This window comes from Tursiops truncatus, chromosome 3 (assembly GCF_011762595.2).
Source record: "Tursiops truncatus isolate mTurTru1 chromosome 3, mTurTru1.mat.Y, whole genome shotgun sequence".
NCBI lineage: Eukaryota > Metazoa > Chordata > Mammalia > Artiodactyla > Delphinidae > Tursiops > Tursiops truncatus.
In genome coordinates, this window is record NC_047036.1 from 125094474 (window position 1) to 125107903 (window position 13430).

Genomic DNA, 13430 nt, shown 5'->3' on the forward strand with positions numbered 1-13430 from the left:
TGAACCTAATAATATGGTCTTAAGCGGCCACCACTGTTCCAGGACCGCCCTCCAGAGCCCCAGAGAACAAGTCTGCCCCACCTTCCCTCTTCCCCCATCCCCATGAGCCCTTCTGCTCTTGGAGATGGTTGTCATAGACAGGATTAATAGCCCCCTCCTTCATCTGTGGTTGTTCCTCTGAATTCAGGCTGTTAGTTAATCCCTCTGCAGTGCACCTGCTGTGTGCCCATTACGGTACTGGGCACTGGGCAGCGGTGGCAGATATTAAATCAGGCATCATCTCTACTCTCACTGTTCACACTTTAATGGAGGAAGATGAACAAATTGTCTGCTCTGGAGGCTATAACAGGGTGACCTTACCTGTGCAGGAAGGCAGGACGGGCCTCCTGGAGGAAGTGGCCTCTAAACCAATTGTCAAAACATAAGTGGGCACTCTCGGGGGAGTAGGGGAGATTTTAAATAATAACAATAGTCAATTCTGTATGTGTCAGGAACTGTTCTAAACAGTCCATATAACACCTCACTGGATCTTCATGGCAGCCCTGTAAGGTGTAGGTATTGTTATTATCCCCATTATGCAGATGAGGTGACACAGAGAAGTGAAGTAATTTGCCCAGGGACACACAGCTAATAGGGGATAGTGGTTGGAGAACAAGCCATGCAGAGGAAACACCACAAGCAAAGAGTAATGGGGTAGGGCCTCAGATATTGAAAACAGGTAAGAAATAGTAAAAAAAAAAAAAAAAAAAAAAAAAAAAGTAATATTTTTTTAAACTCCATTGAACAGAACAAAGATAAATACATACTCCGTTCCCATTAGTGCAGCCTGAGGCCTCTACTGACGATTTTCTGATTCTTGAATCACACTAAGACTTCTGTGGGCTGATTGTCAACCTAATCCTTGCCTTTCTGAATAGGGATGCTGTTCAGTCTCATCTCTTGAATCCTACACAGGTTATTTTTGTTTGACTGGTGGGGAGGGGAGCAGATGGCACATAGATCATTAATCACAATGTACTGATTTACAAAACTTCAGTTTACAGAGTGCTGTCACTTTTCACAGAAATTGTAAGATTTGAGTCTCACAACAGGCCTGAGAGGTAGATAGGGCAGTTACCATCACCCCACTTCAATGTTGAGGAAATTGAGGCTCAGAGGCATGAGGCAACTTGCCCAAGGCCACACAGCCAGTAAGTGTGGAGCTGGACCTTGAGCCCAGGGCTTTTGGCTCTAGTTCCTGTGCTTTCTCCTCTACACCAAAACACAGCATACAGTGGGGGCCAGAAAGATGCAAACCTGGCACCTATGACCTCCAGCAAGTTCTTTAGACTCTCTAGGGCTCAGAGTTTCTTGTCAGTAAAACTGTGATAAGAAGAGCTCCTACCACGTGGGGTTGTTGCAAAGATTAAATGACGTAATAGGCACAGAGTGTTAGTCATGGAGAATCTTCCCGCAGTGGAATATCATATAGCACAATGAATGAACACAGTGACAGGCAATGCTATGGATAAACCTTAGCAGTATCATGGTAAAGAAAAAAGTCACAAAAGATTACCTACAGCATTATGCCCTTTTAATAAAGTTTAAAGCAACTAAAATTTTGTATGGGTATATCTAGTTGCAATCTACAAGGGAAAGCAAGGATGTGTTGAATACAGCATTCAGGATGGCAGTTAGGTTGGAGGGGGAAGCAGAAGCATGGGATCATAGTTAGATGTATGATATCATCTGGATTCAGGCTTTTGCTTTGCATGGTAGATTTGTGGGTACTTACTACGTTAGCAAAAATAACTGATTACATAAATAAATAACTAAATAAAAGTGGAGCATGCATGGACCAATGATGAGTGTCTCATGAAGCAAGGATTAGGATTAACCCAAGTTTTGTCCACATGAAGTCCTAATTTATAAAAAGAAATAAAAGTGGTAGGCCCAGAGCCCAGATTGTAAGAAGTGTTCAATAAATGTTCACTGCCATCCTTGGATATCTTTATTATTATGTGCATTATTCGCAAACCCCTCGCCAGACATCTTCAATGTCTGTCCCAGGCTATTGGTGAGATGGGTCCTCAAACTCAAACTTTTCAGAAGCAGAAAGCCCAGCCCCATCTAGGCTTCAGACCAGGCACCCATCCTAGGAATGGGCACCAGTGGGAAATGGTTGTGAGGGACTCACTGCTGGTTCCATCAAGCTTTGGAGGTAGGGAACCTCTGTTAGAAGAAGGCGGCAAGAAGGAATTATGATGCAGCAACTGGACGTTTAGGCCTTAGACTTAGGTCTAGGTTTGAATCTTGGTTCTGCTTGCCATGTGCCTTTAGACAAACAACTGTGCCTCTCTGAGCCTCATTTGGTTCATGTGTAAAACAGAGGGTGAAGAACAGCAACTACCTCACAGGGCCATTATGAGAATTAAATGAAGCAGTCCATGCAAAATGCTTAGCATAACATCTGGAACATCACTTAAGAGCTCAAAAACACGACCTGCCTTTATCGTTGGGTATCCCAGGCCACTCCTTTTAGTAAAGGAGATGATAGGGACTGCCGCAAATGGAAACAGCTGCCATCTTGTGTGTGAGGCCTGAGCATGTGTGTCACAGTTTTCCACTTCCTCCTGGAACCATTTCCTTTGTGAGCTAAACAGGGAGGAATCTGCACACAAAGGAACAATTCTGGGAGAGCCCAGTCCCACAGCCAAAAGTTATTTCCTCGGAAGTCGGTGGCTTGCCCCACCCCCTCCTGTCTGGAAATGTCTTGATGAGAGGGAGCTACCGCTTCCCTGGCCGCCCAGGGCTGAGAAACAAGGTGTCCAGAACGAGAGGTGTCCTGGTGGATGACAAGACCTGGGCAGAGCTGCTGCTCAAAAGGCCATTAAGATGCAGGGTGTTTCCCTGAGCCTGTCACCCTGGCCTGACTCCCAGGAAGTGAGTCACCCCAAAACATCCCCACAACCTGCTTCCCCACTGACCTGCAACCTCCCTGTCTTCCTGAAACAAGTACATCAGAGAATTGTCTTGCCTCCCTGTCTTCCTGAAACAAGTACATCAGAGAATTGTGCTACAGAGGAACGTGTCCATCCCCAGTAAAAATCCCTACGGTTTACAAACTCTTACCCCACCATTCCCCGTTTCCCCTCCCACAAACCTGCACGTGGGGATTCTAAATCCCTTCTTAACAGAAGAGGAAAATGATGCTCAGAGGGGCTCACTTACCCCAGATTCCACACTAGCAAGTAGGAGGAGTCAGAACCCAAACCAGATACTCTCCTACCAAATCCCAAATCTTCCACTCTTCTTTACCACTTCCCTCAGGATTTGGGTTTCTCTCCCAGGGAGTCAAACTGTACTATTTTCTTCAGCATGAACGATATTCAGTTTCCTGCATAAGCTGTAATTAACACACACAAAAGCCTTTCAAGGTGACCTCGCCACCCCCTCTGCCTCCCTCACACAGGAGCTATATTTAACTCCTGGAAAGCAGTCAGCACAAGGCAGTGGCTTTGCAGCTGGGTTTCTTTGCTGCTCCTTTTTCATTCTTTTCCAGCCCACATGAACCATGGTCTTCCCTGTATGCTCGGGACAACAGGAAGTGTTTGTTTTAGTGATCAACAATGCTAGTCCAACCAGTGAGGTCCCCTCCAACGTCCTGCCCACTGTTTGGCCTTCATTTGGACTCAGAGAAGTGCTTGTAAATTCAGAGGAAGGAAGTGAAATATCTCCATGGCCCCAGATGGGTAGATCTGCAGTAACTTGGAAGAGACTGTGGGCAGGGGAAGGAGAGATTTCTGTACCCACGAAGTGAAGGGGCAATTCCACCAGCCTCACCTGTGTGACTGGGGGCCTCTCTGCAGAGTTAACTCAGGGCTTAACATAGATGGAAGCAGCATCCTGAAGGAGCACTGGGAGAGGCATCTCTAAGTAGCCTCAGTAGTCTTCCCATTCTGCACTCCTCAGTTCCCACACCTGTAAGAATTATGGATTTCATTAATAATTAAATTATGTAAATAACACATGTAAATCTCTTAAAGCAAGGTATGACATATAATAGTAAAGGAAGAGTAATGCAAATACCTAATATTTATTCAGTACTTACTATGTGCCAGACACTGTTTAAGGCACATTCTCATGTACTAGGGCCCATTCCCACTGCTGAGGTAGATATGCCCGTAGGTCACCAACGATGTGCATCGGGTGGTTATATACGTGTCCCAAAGGTGCACACCTAGAAAATGGGGAACAAGACTTGAACTCAAGTAGTTCATATATTAATGTTAATTATTATCATTTATTTGTTAGGGTTAAAATCCACCAATTACAAAATACCCATCAGTAAACCAACTGGCAGCCATATTCACACAAGGGATACAAGTTCAACCAAATAGGGTTTGAGGAGCTTAGCCACGTGAGAAATTGGGCTTCTGCTCCCTTTTGTGCCCTGGGGCTTTTTGTTACCTGTGGGTTTTTTTGGTTTTTTTCGAGCATCTTCTTACTATCCTGAGTCACTATGAGGACAGACATGGTTTTAAAATCACATTAACTAGCTGTTAGACTTTATCAAGTCTTCGGAAAACTTTGCTTCAAGAATTCACTCATTCCACAAATACTTAAGCACTTATTCTGTGTCAGCCACCAGAAAACGCTGGCACTATTCCTACCCTCAAGGAGTTAAGGCTCAAGTGACAGAAACTGACGTTAATCAGAGAAATACATACTTAAATACAGCCATCCTTTGGTATCTGCAGGGAACTGGTTCCAGGACTCTCACAGCTACCAAAATCCTGGGATGCTCAAGTCCCTCACAGTCAGTCCCATGGGTCCTGCATCCATGGGTTTTGCATCCAGGGATCCGGAGGACCAGTGAAAAGTATAACATTTCACCATGATAAGTACCACAGGGAGAGTGATGCTATGTCAACATAAAATAGAGGGAATGTATGTGGTCAAGAGGACAGGGAAGGTTTCCATGAGGAAGTCATGAGTGAGTAGAGGACTGAAGGGGGCCATTACTGGTTAGCAGAAGGGAATTCTGACAGGAAGAGGGAACAGCATATGCAAAGACCTGGGGTTAAGAGGCTGAGGAACATAGCATAAAGCAGCCTGGAGGGAGGTCTGTCTGGAAGGGCCTGCAGGGTTGGAAGCCACAGAAAAGGCTCCTCTTTCCTTCCTTCCTCCTACCCAACTATTGAGACCACACACTGCTTTCCTTTCCAAGGTGAGTTACCACCCCAGTGCTATAATAGGTCATACCTCATTAATGTGCTAGCTTGTTTAAATAGTATACTAAAAGTCATCTCTAAAATCATTATCAAAAATTTTTTAAGTAATGCACTGGTTCTTTCTCCAGGTAAGGAGCCCTTATGAGATGGAAACTGGGTTATTTTGCGGTTGGGAAATGAGAAAGGAAATTTGAGTGAACCAAAAGGAAAATTGCATATCCTTCATAAAACCATATTCTGACAACTCTTCCTATTTCCATTTTTAAATCATGCTGGTTGCATTTTCTCTGACTTTGATAACAAAGAAGGATGAGTTATCTTTGTCCTAAAGAGGCTTGTCAAGTAGTGAAATGGGGAAAAGAGAAATTGGTTTCCTCCTACTGCTTTGCATTTAATGAAATTGTAACTTGCGGGCTTCCCTGGTGGCGCAGTGGTTGAGAGTCCACCTGCCGATGCAGGGGACACGGGTTCGTGCTCTGGTCCGGGAAGATCCCACATGCCACGGAGCGGCTGGGCCCGTGAGCCATGGCCGATGAGCCTGTGCTCCGCAATGGGAGAGGCCACAACAGTGAGAGGCCCATGTACCGCAAAAAAAAAAAAAAAAAAAAAAAAAAAAATTGTAACTTGCAAGCTGTTTCCAAGAATTTTTGTGAATTCCAGAGACTAAAAGGTGCCCAGGAATGAGATCACAAGTCAAAGTGCCCACAGGCTAGCTTGGTAGGAGCCCAAACAGGGTTTATTATTTTTGTGGTTTGCTGAAGATGAATTATTCACTTGACTTTTGTCATGGAAATTAGACTTATTACCTTTGAGATCTCGCAATAAATCTGACCTTCCCTGCACTAGAACGCATACTGGCTGTGATGAAGGCCTTTTGCTTAAAGGTTTCACTTAGGCGGCACCAGGGATGCGATCCTGAGAACAAGTGGCAGTGCTTTTTGTCTATGGCTTAAATTTCTGCTCTCTACCACCTCATGTTGATTTCACTTAGGTGGGGAGGGTGGGGGAGCAGAGAGAAAACTGATCTTAGTCTTAAGCTGGGTATTCACCAGGAACAATACGCACAGAGTGGTCTAATCTTAGATATATTTTTAAGTAGGTTTCTAATTTTATTTGGCAAACTTTTTTGCATCCCAGAGAACAACTATCACCCCGCTTGGGTTTCTGTCTATCCCAGTTGGTAAAAGAGTGAAGACTTATAAACAGTGATTAGACCATTTCTTCCTGGTTTTTCCTCACTGGAATTCACTGTACCTCCCTAAGGCTCAACTAAACTAAACAAGATCCGTGAAATGTATTCATGGTTCTAAATAAAATCTAGTCATAACAGGCAGCTCTGTCCTGATGCCCTTATCTGCCCGCAGAGAGCAGAGATGACCTGGACCAGGAGCAAAGGTGGGAGGGAGGTGGGGTAGGAATTGGTGAAGGAGATTTTTCCTGACTGGGGACGGCAGGGACAGGATTCTGGGTTGCATTATTGCCCCTCCAACTGAAAGATGCTGTCCCTCCACGTGGCATGGAGGGGGCCCCTGGGATGGGAGCACTCTGAGGAAGAGGGCCCTACCACCTCCAACCACCATAACCACCTGTGCTCAGTGTCAGGCCCAGGGCTGAGAACAGTCCACGTGGTGGGGCTTATAGAGTCGACAGTGTCCTCTTGCCCCAGGAACCCCCCTCCCTTGTGCCTAGCACCACACCTGAATCTGCTGGGGGATTACATACAAATGAAGGGAACACGGTTGAGTGCGCTGAGCACCATATGTATCTTTTTATTTCATCTCTCCAGTGACCATGTGCAGCAGCTACTGTTTTACCCCCACTGTTTACAGATGAAGAACTGGACGCTAAGGAAAGTTAAGATATTTCCCCACAGCGGAAAATGGCAGAGCTGGGAGGGGGACCCGGATTGTGCACAGCCTGTGCTCTCAGCCACTCTTCTGTGACTTATCTAAGCATCAAGCCTAGGGTAAATTTAACACTAGATACTCATTTTCAATTAGTTGCGTGACCGTCGCTAAGTCAAATAACCTCTTGAACCCTCACTTTCCACATCTTTAAAATTAGAGGATTGGACTAGGTCATCAAAATACTGTGTTCAACGAATAGATGCTTGTTGGGCATCTACTATGATTGAAACACAGATTAAGACGTGCCCTCGTAAAGTCTGTTACAACAACTATAGCAAATCTGTCGCTAAATACTATCTGGTCAATACTCCGGAGTTTGCATAGGTCTGGGGAATATTAGGAAGCAGCAACAAGAATAATACGGCCTCGTTGATGAGTGCTTGCTCCAGGCACAGCACCAAACAGAGTACTTTACAAGCATGACCTTACCTAGTTCTCCCAGCCTAGGAGATTGGGATCCTATTCTCACTTTACAGATGAGAAAACCATGGCTCAGACCTCTCTAATGTGCCCATCTTTGTTTAGCTCGGAAATGGCAGCACAAGAGTTCCAATTCACAGAGGTCTCACCCCAAAGCCCTAATCACTGTGCTCTTCTAAGCAAGACTCCACGTTCCAGCTAGTTGCAATCTTCTGTAGGGGCTCTTATTCCCACCTTGACTCTCAGGTATTTCAGAAGGGGATAGCTAATGATAATTTTTTAAGGAATGAGGGAGGTCTTCCCACATTCTTTATGTTCACAGACATGCCCTCTAGTATGTTTTCTGGTGGAGTATTTTTCACAGGTTGAACCTTGGAATCACCTGGAGGACTCATTAAAATGCAGATTCCTGGGTCCCAGTACAGGGCCTACTGAATCAGACTCTCAGATAGGAGGTCCAGGAATCTGCACTTCCAGCAAACCCCCTGGGAGAGGGTATGACCATTTGTCATAAGCATTACATCATTATATGCATATGATTTCTCTCCAAATTAAATTCTTTGGTGGTTTAAATCCCTGTGGTTTGAATTCTCTGGTGTTAAAGATGAAGAAGCCATCAAAGGCACATCTGTATTCACCACACCTGAAAGCTAGCTGGAGAGTTCTGTATTGTCTTTAAAGAGTGGAGCGCTGGCTGGAAGCTTTCTTTTAACCATGATGTATAAGTTTCTCCCTGGGATGACATTCCGCTGGTAAGTCGGGTATAAGCTTTGAGTCAATTGTTTTTCTTCTCTGAGATCTACACACTTAGGGCTCTAAAATTCAATGGGCCCAGTGGAGAAAGGCCCACTGAGCAGGATTTCAGCCCCACAATAAGGGTCTCTAATCTATCCAGTGAGAGGACCTCCAGGTCAGGAGCCCCAGTGAAGTCATGACCCAGCTCAGCAGGCAGGCTTTGAGGGACCACCCGCCTCCTCCCTGTTCCACCTGGCCTCCCCTTCTCTGAGCCCAAGTCCTCTGCTGGAGGATTCAGGCACAGGGGTGCAAGCTTTGAAGTCAGAGAGCCTGGCCTTACAGCTTACTGGCTGGGTGACCTCACTTCTCTAAGCCTCCGTTTCCTCCCGCTTAGAACACAGAGAGACTTGTGTGGTTTGTGAGGATTAAATGAGATAATGTGCATTAACTGCCCAGCACAATGGTAACTGCTCAGCTCAAGGAAGGATTCTTGCCCATTAATGGTACAAGCTGAGCTTTCTCCCAGGGCTCACACTCCCTCTGCCAACTGTACTTTAGAATCGCTATGTAACTCTCCTGCCGCCACCTGCTGCCTGCCAATTCCCAGGCTGCAGAAACCAGTGCCACTAGGACCAGGCAGCTCCTGAGTCCCCATGTGCTTCTCCCAGATTACTCAGCTCCCTCCTTTGCTCTGTGTGGACTTTTGTGATCACAACTCGGTTAAATGAAAAACACTTAGAAGTCAAGGGCCCATGTCAGGAATCCCACCAAGGACCAGGAAAAACAACAACAAAGAAAGGTGTTACAAAGCTTGGGTACTAAGACTCATGTTTTTAAATGCAGAGAACTCAATCAGAAACTAATTGTTCTTACTTTAGAAGCAGGAGAGCTTTTAGAAGCCACAATGTTGCCCACAAGGCACTTGCTGATAGCAGCAAGAAATCCTTGGAACCTCACAGTCAAAGAAAAGAAATAAAGGAAGGGCAGCAGGGAGGGAGGGAGGGAGGGAAAGACAGACAGACAGACTGACTGATGTAAGGAATACAAAAAGCTCAGCAATCTGAGGTCATTTATTGAAGGACAGCAATCCTCAGAAAGGTGTGGCTGGGGATAGGGATGCTTTGGGGGGTCCCCAAGGTCAAACCTACTTTTATATGGTACTAAGACCTTATATGCCCTCTTCACTCTCATTGTCTTACGGGTACACAGTAGAGTTTTCCAAAGGTTATATGATGTGTGATGATGTGGTAGCTCTGAAGGTTAATGGAATGTGTGACTATATACTTTTGTGTTTTAAGTTTTTCTCAGTTTTAAGTGTTAATAAGCTCAATACTGATAGATATAACCCCAACAAAACAAAAGCTCTTTGGGGGTCTTCAATAATTGTTAAAAGTGTAAAGGAACTCTGAGGCCAGAAAGTTTCAGAGCCACTGGTTAGAGAGATAAATGGCAACTGCATCCTATAGCCTTGACACTTGTAAATGATAGCAGGGCAGCGTCATGGATTTTCAAACATGAACCATGGCTGCAGGCCACAAGAAAGCTCCCATGGTTACCCTCTGGTGCCTTCCTTAATAGCATTTTCCACAGCCTCCCTGGTGAGTAATTACGAGAGAGAGAGACAGAGAGAGAGAGAGGAGAATGCCACTGGAACAATATCTTACTCATTTTCTAATTCCCCCAAGTGGCCAGACTGGCACATAATTAGAGTAAATCAGGACATATTTTGGAATACAGTTAACTGACTTTTGGTGTGTCTGTTGGTGCCAGAGAGGTTTGTGTTTCCATTTGAAAAGATTTCCTCCAAAACAGATAAAACTTGGCTAAAATGATTTTAAATGATTTCCTACTTCAAAGAGAGAGCTCTGTCCCTCCAGAACCCTCGCCCAGTGGCACTGCAGGAGCTCCGACCCTGGAGGGAGCAGGGCCTCGAGGCCCCTCACGTGGGCTCTGGAGTGAGGCCTAGAGGTGTACAACACAGCAGCTCCAGGAATCACACAAACTTGGGATCAGCCTGGCTCCTCCTCTTTCAAGCTGTGCAACTGTCCCGCGGCTTCCCTCAGCCTCAAAGTCATCTCCTAGAAAACAGGTGTCCCAGTAGGACCTATTCACAGGCGTGTAGGGGGGATGAGATGAAACATGGTGTGGAAAGCCCATACCTCAGGGCCCAGAGGTAGAGAGAGCCCACAAGTTGGTAGCTGTCAGTATCAGCCTTGAGCTCATTTCCATCAAATTTGAGGTGATGTTGGAAATGGCACAGAGAGATTACGACATCACATTTTTCCAACAAGTGCCACTCTCTGTACATAAAATTTCTATTTTTTAAAAAAGTCCTAGTGTGGTCATCTCTCCATTCCCTCTCTCACCTAACATACGTAGAGCACCCACTCTGAGCAGGCCCCATACTAGATGCTAAGAAAGCTGAGATTCATAGTACCGTTCACACTTGCCAGAGCCTCACGGCCTCTCCCTCTTCCTGAGGGAGACAGATATTCACATCTTACAGCACAGATCAGCATGGCAGATACTATAATGACAGTAATCATAGCTGACTTGCGGTAAGATTTACTATGTTTGGGGCAAGGCAGTTTCCACACATGGCAATATTAATCCTCACAGCAACCCTATGAGGTGGTGCTGTTATTTCATTCCCTTACAGAGAGGGAAACTGAGTCATAGGTTAAGTAACTTGCCAAAGGTCCACAGCTGATGAATAATGGAGCCTGAACGTGAACCCAGGAAATCTGGCTCCAGGACTGATTCTCTTATGCACCATGTTACAGCCCCTCTTACACATCCAGACCTGTAGCTGCAAGTCAGAGTCTCACCATTTCCTCAGGGGGGCCCTGGTGGGGAGAAGCACGTGGAGTTGGGAGTCAAGAGACTGGGGCTTAAATCTTGGCTCTTCCGCTTGTCTGTGTAACTTCAAGCAAGTTACTTATCTTCTCTGAACCTCCGTTTCTTCACCTAAAAAATGGGCATGATCATCGGACCAATCTCAAAACTTGGTAGGATCCTATAAAATACTGCAAAGCGATCTAGTGCCATGGTTTAAAGTATAGAGTGAGGGAACCAGATTCAGTTGAAGCTTTGCTGGCTGTGTGGCGCTGGAGAAGTTGTTTAAACTCTCTGAGCCGTAGCTGTATCCTCCATATAATGGAGATAATAAAATGTACGCTATGAGATTTAAATAAGACAATAAGTATGAAAGGACTTACTTAGCACAGCTCGCAATACTTATTCAACACACGTCAGCTCATATTATTAGGCACAAGTGATTGGCAAGTTGCAAAGGAGGACAATACTACTACTGTAAAGAAGTTGGTCTTCAGCTCTAAGGCAAACCAAGTCCCAAGATACTGCTTTGGGACAGGGAGACATTGATGACATCATGGTCTTGGCATGCTCCAGTCTTTTTAAAGGACTCTGTGCGCTAAGATTTTGCAGCTCTGTGTGGTCTCAGACCAGCATCATCAGTTTTAGCTGGGAGCTTGTCAGCAATGCAGAATCTCAGGCCCCACACCAGACCTCCTGAGTCAGAATCTGCATTTTGACAAGATCCCCTGGTAATTCCTATATACACTTAAGTTTGAGAAACACTGGTGTAGCATGGAAAAAAGAAGAGCAACAAGAGTTTTTGGCCAGGGGTGGGAAGGGTTAATGTTTAGTTTGGCTCCTGTCAAGCCACCGGAAACAGAAGGTTCCAGAGATTGAAGGGTATGGACTGATGGGACAGGAAGGCTTCCTTCCTGCCTTGTGTCCTGGACAGCCAGGGCTCCTGCCTGGGACCTGCACTGACCCTCGAGCTGCAGTGAGGAAGGACCCCTAGGCCTGCAAAGCAGAGGGCAGGCTGGGACAAAGAGAGGGCTAAGTGCCTCCGCTCAGGCTACCTGGGAAGTTCAGTCCTCAGGCCAAGCCCAGAATGAGGTCTGAGGCAGAGTGGGGAGGCCGGAAAAACGTCACAGTTAACTGAGCAGAGCTCTCCCCAGGGAGGCTGGTGGCCAGCGCTGGGACAGCTGTGTGAGGGCCTCTGAGGTCTCCCTGTTGCCCTGGGCCCCGTCCTCTGGGTCCTGGAGGGTGGGGGCGGGCCCAGATCCTGGACACAGAGCCATGACCATGCTCCATGGGCCTTCCTCCTCAGTGCTGGAGCAGCTGCTCCCCGAGCTCACAGGGCTGCTCAGCCTCCTGGACCATGAGTACCTCAGCGACACCGCCCTGGAGAAGAAGATGGCTGTGGCCTCCATCCTGCAGAGCCTGCCGCCCCTCCCAGGTCAGCCATCAGCACTCCACACAGAGCTCCTCCAGAGCCCTCAGTAACTCCCCATGGCCTGCTGGCAGGAGGAAGCCTAAACTGCACAGCATGGCATTCACCTCTCTTCATGGTTTAGCCAGCGTCCCCATCCACTCCAGCCCTTCTCCACCACAGCCCTGACTGTGCTCTTTGTCCTCCTCCATCCCCAGCCCTCTACAAACTCACATAACACACATGCCACGCACACTCGTGTACACACTACTACCACACTCACACACAAAAAACATGCTCTCACGTAGACCTCACATAGTAACAAACACACATCACACACAACACACCCCACACGTTCTCTCACATGCAACACACTCACATACTCATCACATACACATCACACGCTCCTACACTCAGATGCACACTCACACACTCCCTCATTTTTATAAGCTGCGTACCTGCCCCCCATCTCTACTCATGCCTCTGCCTCTATTCCCCACAGTCTCTCTGCCTCACTGTGTGCTCAGCAGAAAAGCCTCCTCATCTGCTGCAGCCTTTTCCCCAACCTCAAGTGAGCCCAGGAAATGATATGTGTACATCAAGAGCTCAGGAAACTCTAATGAGCTGTATCGTGTCCCGCAGGGTTGAAGGGGTCTGAGTGACATGGGGGGAAGTCACCACTGGGTGACACTGAGCCTCACTTCCCAGCGACAAAAGGGGTCAATGTCATCGGCCACCCTCACAGGACTGTTGGAGGATGAAAGGGGCAGCAGTCTGCCGACTGTCCCCAAAGCAGCCCCTCTACTCTGTTCTCTATACTGGGCTCTGGGCATCCTTTCACTTGGAGAAGGAGATCCTCAATAGCAATGTAAAAAGGGAAACAAAGTTTGAAAGCAGGGAAATGATTTAGGC

General features: G+C 46.6%; 1 protein-coding gene and 1 long non-coding RNA gene across 17 annotated transcripts in view; one reads left to right on the plus strand and one right to left on the minus strand.

Moving 5' to 3' along the window:
• LOC117311639 (uncharacterized) overlaps positions 1 to 13430 on the minus strand; it is a 132562-nt gene that overhangs the window by 70768 nt on the left and 48364 nt on the right. For all 7 annotated transcript variants that reach the window (XR_012330486.1, XR_012330487.1, XR_012330488.1 and 4 more), the window contains exons 3-4: positions 4091 to 4219; positions 3823 to 3960 (exon numbers count right to left, since the gene is read on the minus strand). This is a non-coding gene — a long non-coding RNA (uncharacterized lncRNA). The remainder of the gene's footprint in view (positions 1 to 3822; positions 3961 to 4090; positions 4220 to 13430) is intronic.
• Positions 1 to 13430, plus strand: part of AFAP1L1 (actin filament associated protein 1 like 1) — a 72993-nt gene that overhangs the window by 13560 nt on the left and 46003 nt on the right. For 9 of the 10 annotated variants that reach the window (XM_073801859.1, XM_073801858.1, XM_033853375.2 and 6 more), the window contains exon 2: positions 12417 to 12545. In XM_073801859.1, the coding sequence (XP_073657960.1) occupies positions 12417 to 12545 (129 nt within the window). Of the gene's footprint in view, positions 1 to 6999; positions 7180 to 12416; positions 12546 to 13430 lie in introns of all 10 variants that reach the window. The other variant, XM_033853382.2, reaches the window with a different exon arrangement.